The sequence below is a fragment of the Physeter macrocephalus genome, chromosome 2 (assembly GCF_002837175.3).
Source record: "Physeter macrocephalus isolate SW-GA chromosome 2, ASM283717v5, whole genome shotgun sequence".
Classification (NCBI taxonomy): domain Eukaryota; kingdom Metazoa; phylum Chordata; class Mammalia; order Artiodactyla; family Physeteridae; genus Physeter; species Physeter macrocephalus.
In genome coordinates this window covers 103,634,907-103,652,659 of record NC_041215.1, presented here as the reverse complement: position 1 = coordinate 103,652,659, position 17,753 = coordinate 103,634,907, and the positions used below count along the sequence as shown (strand labels likewise).

The window sequence follows — 17,753 nt, the reverse complement described above, 5'->3', positions numbered from 1 at the left end:
TACAATGATGATGATGTGAGAAGCATCATGAACCTGATTTTTTTTAACACTCATTATGTTACTTATTTTTATGCCACATTAGGCTAGAAACCAAATGTCCACATAAATGTTAATTTCCTCAAATCTGTGTTTAAAAAGTATAATTAGAAAATAAAAAATAGATTTAAAAATTAATTTATTCCGCCAAAGTAGTTATTTAGTGATTATTTCACTTCAGGAACGAAATTGGATCAAAATGGTGACATTTAATCCTTGTTACATTAAAAAAAAAAAAGCAGGTCCTGATTTTTTGGAAGAGAAATGTATTCTCAAGGTTCACTGGCCTAAAAAAAAGGGAAATGCTTAATGTCTGGTTCCTACTCGCTGTAACTTAGACTAAATGGGTATATGCTTTTGTCTTGGGGTGGGTCCAGATCATATTCGCAATCGCTCGCGGGCAGTATTTCTCAGAAGGGAATTTATTAAAAATGCGTTTGTGTGTAAACCGGAGAAAAGAGCCCCCTGCTGGTGTGGGATCAGTGGGTAATGACCTCATCATTAGATTCTAATGCCCTTTTAAAAAGTCACTCATTTACGAGAGAATTGTGGAGAGTTACAGGTTAAAGCAGGTGGGGCGGGAAAGCACTTCTAGAGAGAACGTTAAGCCCTCCGGGACGCCGGCACGCGGTCGGGGCCGGTGGGGTCGGGTGGGGTCAGGGAGGGAGCTGCAGAGCCGAGCCGGCGGGCGGCGGGGCTGGAGCGCGCCCGGGCGCCCGGGAGGCGGGGCCAGCGACGGAAGCTGCGCGCTGGTCACGCGCGGAGACTCCGGCTCGGCGCAGTCCTACTCCGCCGCCCTGCGCGCCAGCAGGTGGGTTCCCCCAAACCGCGGAGCCGCCGGCGTGGTCGCAGGTTCGAGGCGGGCCTGGGGCAGCGCCGCCGCCGGCCGCCCTTCGCTCCGGGGCCCGCCGCCCGCGGACGCTGATACCCCTGCTGGAGTCTCCCGGGGCCCTCGGCGAGTCCCTCGGGTTACCCTTCGGCCCACGTGGCTCTGGGCCACTCCACACCAGAACCTGGGCGGGACCGCGCAGGGGGTCCCAGCGACGGTGTCTGCCCCAGACCTCGCACTACGGCCTCCTCAGCGAGCCTCTGCCGCCCTAAAAGTGCCGGCGGTGGTGCGTGCGCAGGACACAGGTGATGTGGCAGAGCCCTCGCGAACTGCTCAGCTTCTCAGGGTCCCAGCCGGTTCCTCCGGGAGAGGCAGGTTTTAGGGTCTCTCGCCGGAAGTAATCCCAAAGGTGATCGAAGTGGTGGGAGGACTAGGATCACACTCCCTCAAACCACAGAGTGTATGGGGTCTTGCTCGGGGTCACATTCTTAGAGGCGGAGGGAGAGAAAGACTTCCCCTTTTTACTAACAAGCCTGACTGCTTGCCAAAAGCTTGATATTGCTCCTAGTTTCAGCTTTTGCAGTGAAGGTGGATTTTTCTAACACCATCTTTGTGTGATTTAGCTGTCCACAGGGAATAAAAATGTGGAATGAGAGGATAAAACTAATCCTTTCTTTTGCACTGTTAGGGGTTGCCATAAACACCATTTGTTAAAAAGCATAATTATGTTGGGAAAGTGCCTGATGAGACAATTAAGCTACATAAACACACTGAAAACAAATGAAAGCCAGAAGACGCCCACACCCCTTGTGTAAAGCAATTTTTTGTTTACATAAAAACGAGAGATGTCTGAGCTGCTTTATTACAACAGTGTTATTAATGTTTACAAAATCCTAATGACCGTATTTTTTATGAATTTTCAATCATGAGATGATGGTCACGAAATGAAAACCTGAACTAACCATGAAGCCCTGTATTCCCTCTTAGGTTAAAGTGATCAGGCCAACGAACAATCCTAGTGAACAGAAGCCCGTGGATTTATGCATGGAGAACACTGTTAATGGCACCACAGCATGTTAGCTTAAACTTACGAGCTTAACGTGTCTCAGAGTTGGACATCATTCCCTGCAGTATCTCCACACGGAGAACGTTATGTGGCACAAAATGACCCTCATCAAATATTTGCTGACCGAGTTCATGAGGGCCACATTCACTTTTAGCTGTATTCAAAAGAGGCCGAAATATGATGGCCTGATCTTAAAAAGGGGAATTATTTTCTTTTTGTTTTGAGATATTGAAATTTCTTTAGGTCATAGTATCATTTGGGGTATAGAAAGATAACTAGTTGAAAATGCCATTCTAGACTACTAAGGAGAATCAAAGCAACCACTAAAGCTTGTGTGGAATCATTCCATTTTCAACAAAATCAGTCACATTTTTGGCTGATTATTGAGTAACATCTCAGAGTAGTCCATGTCAGCTTTCAGTTCAAGGTACAGAGTCCTGTGAAACAAGATTTTAAGCTGATAGGGACTATGGAGATCAAAGTACAAGAGAAACTTAGTCATATAGTTGTCATTTAAAGCCCCCAAATGAGTCCCTTTTGTTAGTTCATATACTGCCCATGGCATGGCCTGTAGAGATACCCTTTCTCTCTGTCAGAATAGTTTTTGTAAGAATCAGCATATTAAGTAATCTGCCTCATTTCTCTTTTCTGCATTTCCCCAGTAATCTCATTTAACAAAAGTATCATGCCTCTTTGAAAACAGGATTAAACTGTGGAAGACAATTCTTAAAGGGAGTAACATACTTCAATGAAGAAGTTTCACAGGACAGAATTCAGACTGAGTAACTTGATGGATATTTTCTAGTGTTGTTACTATCTTCATATGTTCCTATGTGCATGACCACATATACATGGTTTCCTGGTTGAGTCAATCTGAGGATTTTATCCTTTAGGTGTTACTGAGGAATGAAATAGTGAAGTGTTCATATGATGACTGCCTGGTTTCCAAAAAGCTATGATTTTTTTAAAAAGTTTAATGAACATGAAAATATGAATGAACTGTAGAAACCAAAATGAAGGCTTATTTTTCTCCTATTCTAGAAGAAAATTACCATGTCTTCTTCCAGACTGGGGCTCCGTTTGGCTGTCTGTTTATTAAACATTTCAGAAGCCAGAAGAAAATACATTGTTGAGAACGTAGCCAAAGCAGCTCTTCTTGAAAAAAATGGTAGGAACAACAGGCAATTGAAGTGAATATGTAGTGTTTTGATAATACAGTAATTTTTGTACTCTGCTAACAATTTCTATAGAACACTCTTCTTCTTTCTTCCTGAATTTCCCCCCTTGTTCTTGGGCTGTTATAGCTTTTGCAGGATTCCAGGATACTGAGATAGACGACTTACTCAGATGTGCACATATGCTCTTCTCCAAACGCCTGCATACAATCCACAGCATATTTCTTCACATCGGAGAGAGTGTCTGAAATGCACATTATTCAGGATATTGGCAGGCTCCTGAGGAGGATATATTTACATAAAGGTTTAATGTTTCCCTTATGGGCCATTTATATGATCATTAATAGAACGAGCATAATTGTATATTGTGCTTTTTATTCAGCCGGTTAAATAAAAAATAAACTTACCAAATACCAAGTATTCTTCAAAAGCACTCCTGCCACCAAAGCCCATGCTGTCATTGCAGCGTTAATATTTCTACTCCATTTTCTCCGCATAAAGACCCTTAGGCAGTTGCATTTAAGTGATGTGTGTATGATTACTCTGCGATTCAATTCAGAAGACTGAAATTCAAGTCTCCTTGCTCCCTGGGCCAGTATTTACTATAAGAGATACTACTCTCTCTCTTTTTTTTAACCCTGTTAAAATGTTCATGTGATGACGTACAGTTCTAGACATTTGTTTTTACTTGCACACGTACACAGAACGTAGTGTATTTACAGACTTACAATCACTTAACTTTGTTATTTGAAATCAACAGCTTTTTGGCAACAGGTCACAGCCCTAAAGCATTTGAGACAGTCGATTTTAATTTCTGATTGTCATTTTTTATTTGGTTATTGCTTTTCATGAGAGAGAAGTGTTTTCCCCCAGCCCGTTTCTAACGCTGAGCACATTTAAGTTACTGTCTTGCAACTTTGAGGGAGCTGGAAATGTCTGTGAAAATTCCCGATAATTTCTAATAAGAAAACTCCTCTGGAGTCAGTGTGCAAATGTGCTTTTGCATTCTCTTTGCAGTAAGAGCCACCTTGGGCCCCTCATTGTCAGATAGTACATCTAATGGGATTGGGTGAATGTGCAGAGACATATTCTGTGATTAAGTGACTGGGCAGAGACATTTGTGGAAGCCACACACTGATGGACGCCTGGGTCTCAACTCACAGTTTTTATCAGCTTATTAGTGACAGCAGCTCAAATGGAATTATAGCTATTATACTCCATTACAAATACCAAACAATTTACTTCTGCTGAGGTTCATACTGACAGCTTCTCCTGCCAGCAGTAATTTTTTTTCTATATGCATGCTTAAGAAATTTCAGGAGAGAGTTTCATTCTTTCAGCATTTGATTCAATTGAATCATGAAACTGAGAATAAAAGCTTTTCAGAAGATTTAGAATGAAAAAATCAAATCAAATCATTTCTTCTAAAAGCTTAAGTATGTTGAAAAAATACATAAAAAGAGGTTGTATGATCGTGTTCCTACTCCATCTTTCATAGTTTTAAAAATGCAGGGAAGGTAGCACTAGTTAAGAAAATGACCTGCTGTTTTACAAATACTTTAAAGGCATTTATTTTTAAGTGAGTGGAATAAAACTATATCACCTATATTTTTTCCAATTAAGCAATGTGAAAACATTTAAATGACCTAAAAGGTCTTATGGCAAGAAAGCTGAATTATAAATTTTAGACCTACACCAGGGCAGGTCTCTAGATGCTCATTTGGCTATAAGTGAGTGACATAAGTTTATCTTTTCATGTTATTAAAATTAATAGTGCGGGGCTGCTGTAAGCTCTGTAGTTGCTGCGTGTAACTTATTTTTCCTCTCCTCTGAAAAGATTAATTGTTAAGCTGCCAGGGGACAGGGCGACAAAGGTATAATGGCATAGTGAAAGGTTTAATTACCGTCTGAAAACTTTTGTCCTTCACTCTGAATTTGCTTTTGTAGGCATACGAGGAACTTTTAAGGAGCCTGAACCAGGCTTGTAAACTTCAAAAATAACTACAAGGTTATGTGTGGTTGCCATACAAGGGTATGGCAGCTTTCTCCTTCAGGTTACACATTCAAGTGAGTCACAAGCTGCTGAAGACTGGAAGTCGTTAACATCTGAAGGCTGTTGGTGGCCTTTGAAAAGGAGATGGTGGAGTCAGAACAGTTTCTAATAGGCAGGTGCATGTATCCCAGAAACCTCTGCTCCAGGCACTAATTGGCCCATCCTAGTTTTTCCAGATGTTAGATTTTGATTTCTGGGTTTGGAAGGAAAAATTGGCAAGGCCTAGAAGATGAGATTGATAAGGAACAGAATTTAGAGTGATATGATTTGGCGATTGAAAGAAGAGCTACCGTCTTAGACTGAGTTAAGAGAACTTTGGCAAGTTCAGAAGCAAGTGCCAGAAAAGTTCTCTCATAGACACCAAAGCCTCGTATCTGAGCTGAGCCATCTGCTTGTATAGGAAGAACTGTAAGAAGTGGACATTACTGTCTACAAATTTCATGATTAGTCAGTGTCACTTCAGAGGTCACCCCCCAGTTTCTCTTAAACTATTAAACTATTTCTATTTAATTATATCAGAAGAAATAAAGTGTTAAGATTTCATCACAGAAAAAAATTCTTGCATTTATGTGTTATTTTCTTTATAGGACAGAAACATGCTGAGGTATCAGTGCTCAACATATTTTCTGATCAAGAGTACAACAGATCAGTCATTACAATAGCAGCTTCTGTTGCTGAGTTAGGTAAGATTTCAGTTTCTTTTGTTTTACATATGTCTTTTGGCTAAGGGTCAGCTTCAGGTACACCTGAATGCTCTTTAATCACTGATTTCCTGTGTCAATCTGGATACTCCCCTCCATTACATAGGGAGTCTACCTCAAAACTGCATTTCATCATTTTTCTGAACATGTACCTCTCAAACATTTCCCATTTCCTCTTCATTAAAATGAACCTTGGGGGTCCAATATTTAATAACATTCTTTCCTTGAAAATGATCACATATCCTTTGTGGTTAAGAAAAATATCTTCAGGTTTTAACCTGTGAAGTAATAGTGTTGAAGTCAGCCTTGATTTCACTGATAAGTTGACATGGAATGAAACATGCTAAGCAGTTGTGTTTTGGGTTGAGAGCCTGACATCTTGAGTTGATCCACTGGGTGAAATGAAATGTGTTTCAAGTCTTCTGTTGTAAGGTTTAGTGGGACAGCTTGAATTTGAAGGTTCATAATTGTTTAAACAAAAACCTGTATTATTTTAGTATTGCTTGGTAAAGGGTTTAAAATATTTTCTTTTTTTAAAAAAATTTATTTATTTGTTTTTGGTTGCGTTGGGTCCTGATTGCTGCGTGTGCGTTTTCTCTAGTTGGAGAGAGCGGGGCTACTCTTTGTTGCGGTGTGCGGGCTTCTCATTGCGGTGGCTTCTCTTGTTGCAGAGCACTGGCTCTACGTGTGCGGGCTTCAGTAGTTGTGGCTCGTGGGCTCTAGAGCACAGGCTAAGTAGCTGTGGCTCACGGGCTTAGTTGCTCCACGCCATGTGGGATCTTCCCGGACCAGGGCTCGAACCTGTTACTGCTGCATTGGCAGGCGGATTCTTTACCAGTGCGCCACCAGGGAAGTCCTAAAATAATTTCAAATAAACTTGACTTCAACTTAGCAGATTGTCTTTTTTCAAAAGGTATATTTGTTTGGAAAACAAAGAGCTGATGGATAGTTCCCAGCAGATGTAGGACGATTATCTTCCTTGTTGTTTAGCTCTCTTGCCAAATGGTCATACTGCACTGCGAATAAAAACTCAGAGTAATAACATAACACTCTGAGGTGTCTATAATATGTATTTAGATAGAATAATTTAATGAAAAATCTAATTATAAGAGCAAAACTAAAATACTAATGCTTTTAAAAATTTATGTTTGTGTGTATATTTTATTATAAATTCATAAAATATTCTGAAAATAACAAGGAATTTTATCAGATTAATCTGATAAAATTGAAAAAATTTAAAGTAACCAATTGTAAAAAAAAAATACAATACAAAGTTTCTTAAGACTGATAAACTTTGTATACTTCCTCCACTTTGGGGAGTAAGGAGTTAGAAGAAATGTGAAACTTTATGACACTTGGGAGGTGGGGAGAGGGGAAATGTTGGGTCTTTCATTTTTCTTTATTTTGGATGGAAAAACAATCTTCTATACATATTACAGAAAAACAACTGGTGGGACAATAATAAATATAACTACTTCTTTAGATGCGGTTGAAAGTTTAATTTAATTTTATTTTTTTTTTACAATTTTACATTTTTAAGGCAATTCCATTCTGGCTGCCTGCCTGGAGGCCTTCCAGTCAATTGATATGGAGGTTCAAGAGGGGTGCGTGCGCAGGACACAGACTGGGGCTCCGTTTGGCTGCCTGTTTATGAAACGTTTCAGAAGCCAGAAGAAAATACATTGTTGAGAACGCAGCGAAAGCAGCTTTTCTTGAAAAAAATGGACAGAAACATCCTGAGGTATCAGTGCTCAACATATTTTCTGATCGAGAGTGCAACAGATCAGTCATTACAATAGCAGCTTCTCTTGCTGAGTTAGGCAATTCTGTTCTGGCTGCCTGCCTGGAGGCCTTCCAGTCAATTGATATGGAGGTTCAAGAGGGGATCCATCCTTGCCTGGGAGCAGTGGACCTGATTCCCATTTACCCTCTCTCTGGTGTTGGAGTAGAAGAGTGTGGAGCTGTGGCCAGAAGTAAGAGAAAGTTTGGGGTAGTGTGTTATTCCTTAATGGAAACCATTTTTACAAGTCAGAACAGCTTGTGACAATGTAATCACTCCTCGGTTCCCTGGGAAAAGTCAACCTTGAAGAATTGTATCAACAGTAAGCTTCCATGGGTTGCAGTGGCACACTGTGTCGTTGTGACTCGTCCTTCCACTTTCTACCCCGTGACTCTGTGGAACACTAAATGCTGTGGGATGCAGCAAATCAACCATTGTGTCCCTTACAAATTCATGATAGACCATGAGGAGACAACAGTAGTCTCTAATGAGTTCTTTAGACTCTTTGGGCAGAACGTTGGTGTGTTTCACCCATCTGTGTCCTATTTTCTTGAGCAGGAGTAATGATGAGGTTGAAACCCACTTAAATGTTAACTCCTACCCCTTTTTCCTCTGATTTTTTTTTCCTTTTTACCTTGTGCACAACGCTCTTTAAGATTTTCTTTAGAACTGAACTGTCACATGCTTGATTTCAGCCCCATGAGTAAGTTTAATTTGGAAAATTTGGGCTATGTCACTTGAGGTGTTTTTGAATTAAGCAAATTGGGAGAAAAGAAAGACCTTTTGCCTAGACTGTCTAGCTGGTTAATTATGAGATGCAGAGACTCATAACCTTTGGGGAAAGGTCCACCTTAGGTTGATTGCAAACTTCTCTGTATGACCTTGGAAATCCTCTGTGGTGGTGCCTCAATTTTAGGTAATAGGGAAATGTCTAACATTTGGGATGTAGATTTGGACTCTAGCTGAGCTCCATCAAGCACTAGAAATATGAAATGAGACTTGTTTCCAAAGGTGTATCTCATTCCATGTGCTGCATTTTAACATGACCTGACAATCGATGGATTATTTCCCAGAGAAATCTTGGCCCAAAATTTACTTTACTTTTCATCTAAGAAAGAGTTAAAATTCAGCATGGGGGAAAATGCATTTCACACAAAAATGAAGAGTTCAGAATTGTCCAGACCAGAATAATGATTTTAATGTCGTCAAAACAATTATGTTCAATTACATTAAATCTCAAATTAGCTAGTACATGAAGTTCTTCATTACATCACGACTAGTCCACCCCAGATGTTGGGCCAGAGTAGGAGACAGTTGACAACAGGAGGGTCTGGACACAGTATTTCTCCCTTCCTTTGCCCTTTTGCTTCATTGGCAGCTACTGTACCTCATGATTTAAACATGGACATTTCTAATTAAATGAGAGCTCAGCTGCATTCTTGAACTAATTTATAACATTCGATTTGAAATGTAATAGCTTCAATCTTCATCTGATTAAAACCAGTCATATACTGTACATGGTTACTATTTTGATGCTCCAACATGCAGTTTTTATTTTTACATTCTCCTTTCTACACAGCTGTTCGTCGAATATCATCCAATTTTTTTTGGTTTGTTTTTTTTTTGTTGTTTTTTTGGTAACAGCATGCTCAGGCATTCATATGAGGCAGAAGTATTCATGTTCTAGGATCTCACTGTTTTCAGAACAGTGACAGGATGTTTTTCACTAGAGTAACCCCTTGTCAGGGAAACCTCATTAAAATAATAATTTAACTAACTTTCTTTGGGAGGAAGGGCAATGGAGAACATTCCAGTGACATAGAAGATAGTTATTGACATGTGTAATTCATGTATGTTTTATATGCAAAAATTCTGGATAATATATTTTAGAGCCTTTAAAAAAAATATTTATTTATTTATTTATTTTTGGCTGTGTTAGGTCTTCGTTTCCGTGCAAGGGCTTTCTCTAGTTGCGGTGAGCGGGGGCCACTCCTCATCGCGGTGCGCGGGCCTCTCACTGCCGTGGCCTCTCTTGTTGCAGAGCACAGGCTCCAGACATGCAGGCTCAGTAGTTTTGGCTCATGGGCCCAGTTGCAACGCGGCATGTGGGATCTTCCCAGACCAGGGCTCGAACCCGTGTCCCCTGCATTGGCAAGCAGATTCTCAACCACTGCGCCACCAGGGAAGCCCTATTGTAGAGCTTTTTTTTTTTTTTTTTTTGCGGTACGCGGGCCTCTCACTGCCGCGGCCTCTCCTGTTGCAGAGCACAGGCTCCGGACGTGCAGGCCCAGCGGCCATGGCTCACTGGGCCCCGCCGCTCCGCGGCATGTGCGATCTTCCCGGACCGGGGCACGAACCCATGTCCCCTGCATCGGCAGGCGGACTCTCAACCACTGCACCACTAGGGAAGCCCCTATTTTAGAGCTTTTTGATAGCAGCTGGAAGCTTGCTTATTCCTTAAGGAAGGGATTCTTAAAGTGAGGTCCAAAGTTGATGTTCAGAGGACTTATAAATAATGTCAGAATCACTTGTAAGTTTTTATGATGTGCATTTGTGTATACATACATAGATACACACACTCATAATTTTGCATATAATTTTAGTTTAAGAACTTCTAGAATAAAGGGCACAGCAATGCAGAGTCCTAGAGGTGGAAGCAACCTGGGCTTGAGGACCTGAAAGGACTGCAGTGTTGCTGGCTGAAACTTAGAGATGGGGTGGGGTGGGAAGGTTAAGAAATGAAGCTCCAGAGGCTCCTCGCCTCCCTTAGAGGCGAGGTCATGAAGTCTTATATGTCAGGTTAAGGTTTCACACTTTATCCTAAACGCAGTGGAAACCATTGGAAGAGTTTTAAGAAAGAAAGTCTATGATTGGCTTTGAACATTAGAAAGATTACTTTGTTTGTATGATAGAGAATGGACAAGGCGCAAGTAGGTCAGTCTGGAAAGGTGATGGTGGCCTAAGATAATAGAGAATGGAGAGAATGGGGAGGCTCCATAGGAGGTTGGGGTATGAGCAGTGGTATGAAAGTGTCTTCACTTACAGATGCTGCCATGTAAAAAATGCGACACACAAACCTAGTCTATATTTATTTAAAGCTTATAATTTAAAAAAATGTTTTGGACTTTGGTTTTCATTTTCTCTAAAACCACATTTGATCTATTAGGCTCCATTTCATTTTTATCTATATTATGTCTCTAAAATTTTTCTCCTCCTCCCTTTTTCCCTTCTCCATTCCATCCTTCCCTCTCTCCCTTCTTTCCTCCTTCCTTTCCTCTCTTTGCTTCTTTTTGTTGTTATCAAAATAATACATGAACATGGTTAAAAGTCACATCTACAGGGTTTGTTCCCCAAACTCTAGACCTACATAACTTCCCTTTCCTCCTCACTCTGTACACACTTCAGTTTCCTTCTCCCCTGGGCCAAGTACTTCCAACTCTTTTGTTATTTAGGATTCAAATCCAGATATCTGAATATCATACCTGTATTGGTACTTCTTGTTTTTTTAAGTTTTAGGCATTGTCTCTTGACTTCTCACTGCAGAAGATGAGAATTTAGCTTCCTTTCACCCACCCCTCACCCCCAGCACACACACACACTCACACACACACACACACACACACACACACACACACACGTTTCCCACTTACTTCCGAATTCTCCCTCCTCACCATATAGTTATATCTTGGAACAGTATTTAGTGGTCACATTATTATAACTATATAAACATTATTTACAATGAAGCATTTAGAATGTTATTATTTTACCCTTTCTGTATAACTTTTTCTTTTTGCTGCAGTTGATCATTATCTTTTTGATTGTTTGCTTACTTTTTTTTTTTTTTTGCGGTATGAGGGCCTCTCACTTTTGTGGCCTCTCCCGTTGCAGAGCACAGGCTCTGGACGTGCAGGCTCAGCGGCCATGGCTCACGGGCCCAGCCGCTCCGTGGCCTGTGGGATCTTCCCGGACCGGGGCACGAACCCGTGTCCCCTGCATCGGCAGGTGGACTTGCAACCACTGCGCCACCAGGGAAAACCCCCTTTGCTTACTTTTTTATGTACTCACCACTGGTTTAACCCCACACTCTGTCACTAATGACATCTCTCCATGCATTCAGATAGAACACACCATGTATTGACTGTTCTATAAATTTCATCTTCTTAAAAAAACTATCTTTTAGGGGAATTCCCTGGTGGTCCAGTGGTTAGGACTCTGCGATCTCGCTGCTGAGGGCCAGGGTTCGATCCCTAATTGGGAAACTAAGATCCCACAAGCTGCACAGTGTGGCAAAAAAAAAAAACCAAAGAACATTCCAGTGACATAGAAGATAGTTATTGACATGTGTAATTCATGTATGTTTTATATGCAAAAATTCTGGATAATATATTTTAGAGCCTTTAAAAAAAATATTTATTTATTTATTTATTTTTGGCTGTGTTAGGTCTTCGTTTCCGTGCAAGGGCTTTCTCTAGTTGCGGTGAGCGGGGGCCACTCCTCATCGCGGTGCGCGGGCCTCTCACTGCCGTGGCCTCTCTTGTTGCAGAGCACAGGCTCCAGACATGCAGGCTCAGTAGTTTTGGCTCATGGGCCCAGTTGCAACGCGGCATGTGGGATCTTCCCAGACCAGGGCTCGAACCCGTGTCCCCTGCATTGGCAAGCAGATTCTCAACCACTGCGCCACCAGGGAAGCCCTATTGTAGAGCTTTTTTTTTTTTTTTTTTTGCGGTACGCGGGCCTCTCACTGCCGCGGCCTCTCCTGTTGCAGAGCACAGGCTCCGGACGTGCAGGCCCAGCGGCCATGGCTCACTGGGCCCCGCCGCTCCGCGGCATGTGCGATCTTCCCGGACCGGGGCACGAACCCATGTCCCCTGCATCGGCAGGCGGACTCTCAACCACTGCACCACTAGGGAAGCCCCTATTTTAGAGCTTTTTGATAGCAGCTGGAAGCTTGCTTATTCCTTAAGGAAGGGATTCTTAAAGTGAGGTCCAAAGTTGATGTTCAGAGGACTTATAAATAATGTCAGAATCACTTGTAAGTTTTTATGATGTGCATTTGTGTATACATACATAGATACACACACTCATAATTTTGCATATAATTTTAGTTTAAGAACTTCTAGAATAAAGGGCACAGCAATGCAGAGTCCTAGAGGTGGAAGCAACCTGGGCTTGAGGACCTGAAAGGACTGCAGTGTTGCTGGCTGAAACTTAGAGATGGGGTGGGGTGGGAAGGTTAAGAAATGAAGCTCCAGAGGCTCCTCGCCTCCCTTAGAGGCGAGGTCATGAAGTCTTATATGTCAGGTTAAGGTTTCACACTTTATCCTAAACGCAGTGGAAACCATTGGAAGAGTTTTAAGAAAGAAAGTCTATGATTGGCTTTGAACATTAGAAAGATTACTTTGTTTGTATGATAGAGAATGGACAAGGCGCAAGTAGGTCAGTCTGGAAAGGTGATGGTGGCCTAAGATAATAGAGAATGGAGAGAATGGGGAGGCTCCATAGGAGGTTGGGGTATGAGCAGTGGTATGAAAGTGTCTTCACTTACAGATGCTGCCATGTAAAAAATGCGACACACAAACCTAGTCTATATTTATTTAAAGCTTATAATTTAAAAAAATGTTTTGGACTTTGGTTTTCATTTTCTCTAAAACCACATTTGATCTATTAGGCTCCATTTCATTTTTATCTATATTATGTCTCTAAAATTTTTCTCCTCCTCCCTTTTTCCCTTCTCCATTCCATCCTTCCCTCTCTCCCTTCTTTCCTCCTTCCTTTCCTCTCTTTGCTTCTTTTTGTTGTTATCAAAATAATACATGAACATGGTTAAAAGTCACATCTACAGGGTTTGTTCCCCAAACTCTAGACCTACATAACTTCCCTTTCCTCCTCACTCTGTACACACTTCAGTTTCCTTCTCCCCTGGGCCAAGTACTTCCAACTCTTTTGTTATTTAGGATTCAAATCCAGATATCTGAATATCATACCTGTATTGGTACTTCTTGTTTTTTTAAGTTTTAGGCATTGTCTCTTGACTTCTCACTGCAGAAGATGAGAATTTAGCTTCCTTTCACCCACCCCTCACCCCCAGCACACACACACACTCACACACACACACACACACACACACACACACACACACGTTTCCCACTTACTTCCGAATTCTCCCTCCTCACCATATAGTTATATCTTGGAACAGTATTTAGTGGTCACATTATTATAACTATATAAACATTATTTACAATGAAGCATTTAGAATGTTATTATTTTACCCTTTCTGTATAACTTTTTCTTTTTGCTGCAGTTGATCATTATCTTTTTGATTGTTTGCTTACTTTTTTTTTTTTTTTGCGGTATGAGGGCCTCTCACTTTTGTGGCCTCTCCCGTTGCAGAGCACAGGCTCTGGACGTGCAGGCTCAGCGGCCATGGCTCACGGGCCCAGCCGCTCCGTGGCCTGTGGGATCTTCCCGGACCGGGGCACGAACCCGTGTCCCCTGCATCGGCAGGTGGACTTGCAACCACTGCGCCACCAGGGAAAACCCCCTTTGCTTACTTTTTTATGTACTCACCACTGGTTTAACCCCACACTCTGTCACTAATGACATCTCTCCATGCATTCAGATAGAACACACCATGTATTGACTGTTCTATAAATTTCATCTTCTTAAAAAAACTATCTTTTAGGGGAATTCCCTGGTGGTCCAGTGGTTAGGACTCTGCGATCTCGCTGCTGAGGGCCAGGGTTCGATCCCTAATTGGGAAACTAAGATCCCACAAGCTGCACAGTGTGGCAAAAAAAAAAAACCAACTTTCTTCTAGAACTCTCTGACCTGGTTCAGTTAGGACGAATTACTCTCAATTTGTTGAGGATGACTGTCATCATGGCATCTCCCATTACTTTTATCCTGGGTGTTCCCTTCATCTTTCTCTATTTTGGATCCCCTGGTTCCTGAATCCCATATCTTCTCTTTTTTTCCCCCTTCTTTTATGTCCTTGTTTTGGTGGAACATATCCTCTATTAGCTTTCCAAAAAAAAATGGGGTAGGGGCAGGGAGAGTACATTTTTGAGAACTTACATGTCTGAAAATGCCATTATTCTACCTTCACACTTAATTTTTAGTTTAGCTAGGTATAGAATAATAGGTTAGAAATAATTTTCCTTTATTTTGAAGATGTATCAATTCTCATTTCCATGTTGCTGTTGAGACTTTTGAAGCCATTATGATTCCTGATCTTTGTATGTGACCTGTCACTTCTCACTGGAAGCTTGTAAGATCTTCACTTTGTTCCTAGTGTTTTGGAATTTCTGTGATGTGCCTTTGTATACGTCTGTTTTCATTCATTATGCTGGATACCTGGTAGGCCCTTTGAATACTTGAAACTTGTCCCCCAGTGCTGGAAGTTCTCTTGAGTTATTCCATTGATATTTCTTTTTTTTTTTTTTTTAACATCTTTATTGGAGTATAATTGCTTTAAAATGGTGTGTTAGTTTCTGCTTTATAACAAAGTGTATCAGCTATACATATACATATATCCCCATACCTCCTCCCTCTTGCGTCTCCTTCCCACCCTCCCTACCCCACCCCTCTAGGTGGTCACAAAGCACTGAGCTGATCTCCCTGTGCTATGTGGCTGCTTCCCACTAGCTATCTATTTTACATTTGGTAGTGTATATATAAGTCCATGCCACTCTCTCACTTTGTCCCAGCTTACCCTTTCCCCTCCCTGTGTCCTCAAGTCCATCCTCTACGTCTGCCTCTTTATCCCTGTCCTGCCACTAGGTTCTTCAGAACCAATTTTTTTTTTTTTAGATTCCATATATATGTGTTAGCATATGGTATTTATTTTTCTCTTTCTGACTTACTTCACTCTGCTTTTGAAATCATAACTAATAATTGAAAATAATTTTTATATTACTTCTGATTTTCTTGGTGTCCTCTGAATAGTTTTTTTCTGCTTATATCATTGTGACTCTGTATTCAAGAATCATATCAAAATGAGCAAAGTTGACAGCAAGTAGTAGGTTTTTCCAGTGGCTGTCACTTAAATAAATTTTGTTAATAGGATTCTGGTCCTTCCAGTGTTTCTAGGTAGTTTGTATGAGGCAACCATGACACTCATTGATGGGAAAGTCAAATCCCATTATTCAAAAACTGTTTTTAGTCTTCCAAGAAAGTTATGCAGTTTTACAGTACACTTTTTGCTATGGGATTAATTTGCTATTTTTATCGAATGTGGTGCTGATTTGAGATGAAAGATAACAAACATCACTGACTAGGAAAGATATCTTAAGACAGGATATACTTGAGGAAAACCTATGTTAAGGAGCTTCAGACTGGTTATGAAATCTTATTACTTTCACTTTTTGAAGTTGAGTAGCATTTTAAAAATTTATATAGTTGCAGTTACTTTTCTTTGCTATCTATCTGATTTTTGCCTTCCTTTCTGTTCTTGGTGTTGTATTTTCACAGCTTTTTCAGCAGTAGTTTCTATGCAGTAAAGGCTTTATAAATAGCCTTAACCGTAAAAGCATAAAGGAAAAATGAAAGGTATTTCCTTAATAGATAAAAAGTAAATCTATGGAAATGTAGTTAGTGGCTGGCTAAAAGTATAGATGCTTAAAAATGATGATGATAAAAAGCTGATGTTCCAATTTTAACAGTACAGTTTTGATTTTAAAGTAATTTTTCATAAGTTATGAGTTTGAGTTTGGTGTTGGAAGTGTGAAATGAAAAATTCAGATTTGGATAGTCAAGTTTTTTGTAATTATATCTTTAAATATTTATTTATTTATTTATTTATTTATTTTATTTTTTTTTTGCGGTACGCGGGCCTCTCACTGTTGTGGCCTCTCCCGTTGTGGAGCACAGGCTCCGGACACGCAGGCTAGGTGGCCATGGCTCACGGGCCCAGCCGCTCTGCGGCATGTGGGATCCTCCTGGACTGGGGCACAAACCCGTGTCCTCTGCATCGGCAGGCGGACTTTCAACCACTGTGCCACCAGGGAAGCCCTCTTTTTAGTTTTTGAAGGAACTTCCATACTGTTCTCCACAGTGGCTGTATCAATTTACATTCCCTCCAACAGTGCAAGAGGGTTCCCTTCTCTCCACACCCTCTCCAGCATTTATTGTTTGTAGATTTTTTGATGATGGTCACTATCTGACCGGCGTGAGGTGATACCTCATTGTAGTTTTGATTTGCATTTCTCTAATGGTTAGTGATGTTGAGCATCCTTTCATGTGTTTGTTGGCAATCTGTATATCTTCTTTGGAGAAATGTCTGTTTAGGTCTTCTGCCCATTTTTGGATTGGGTTGTCTGTTTTTTGGATATTGAGCTGCATGAGCTGCTCGTAAATTTTGGAGATGAATCCTTTGTCAGTTGCTTCATCTGCAAAAAGTTCCTCCCATTCTGAGGGTTGTCTTTTCATCTTGTTTATGGTTTCTTTTGCTGTGCAAAAGCTTTTAAGTGTTCTGCCTATGTTTTCCTCTAAGAGTTTTATAGTGTCTGGCCTTACATTTAGATCTTTAATCCATTTTGAGTTTCTATTTGTGTATGGTGTTAGGGAGTGTTCTAATTTCATTCTTTTACATGTAGCTGTCCAGTTTTACCAGCACAGCTTATTGAAGAGGCTGTCTTTTCTCCATTGTATATTCTTGCCTCCTTTATCAAAAATAAAGTGATCATATGTGCGTGGGTTTATCTCTGGGTTTTCCATCCTGTTCCATTGATCTATATTTCTCTTTTTGTGCCAATACCATCCTGTCTTGATTACTGTAGCTTTGCAGTAGAGTATGAAGTCCGGGAACCTGATTCCTCCAGCTCTGCTTTTCTTTCTCAAGATTGCTTTGCCTATTCGAGGTCTTTTGTGTTTCCATACAAATTGTGAAATTTTTGTTCTAGTTCTATGAAAAATGCCATTCGTAGTTTGGTAGGGATTGCATTGAATCTGTAGATTGCTTTGGGTAGTTTAGTCATTTTCACAATGTTGATTCTTCCAATCCAAGAACATGGTATAACTCTCCATCTGTTTATATCATCTTTAATTTCTTTCATCAGTGTCTTATAGTTTTCTGCATACAGGTCTTTTGTCTCCTTAGGTAGGTTTATTCCCAGG

The 17,753-nt window shown here is 40.8% G+C and overlaps 2 protein-coding genes across 2 annotated transcripts in view; both read left to right on the top strand.

Annotated features, from left to right (window-relative positions):
- Positions 1-786: 786 nt before the first annotated feature.
- Positions 787-7,462, top strand: LOC129391467 (formiminotransferase N-terminal subdomain-containing protein-like; the record flags this gene model as incomplete). The annotated part of the gene is made up of 4 exons (XM_055079349.1): positions 787-847; positions 2,973-3,099; positions 5,747-5,842; positions 7,401-7,462. Coding segments are annotated over exons 2-4 (273 nt in total), but the record flags the coding sequence as incomplete, so codon positions are not given.
- Positions 7,463-7,487: 25 nt separating this feature from the next.
- Positions 7,488-17,753, top strand: part of LOC102985882 (formimidoyltransferase-cyclodeaminase) — a gene marked incomplete at its 5' end in the record, with an annotated part of 44,078 nt that continues 33,812 nt past the window's right edge. The window contains 1 exon segment of the mRNA XM_028497006.2: positions 7,488-7,833. Within this exon segment, the coding sequence (XP_028352807.2) occupies positions 7,488-7,833 (346 nt within the window).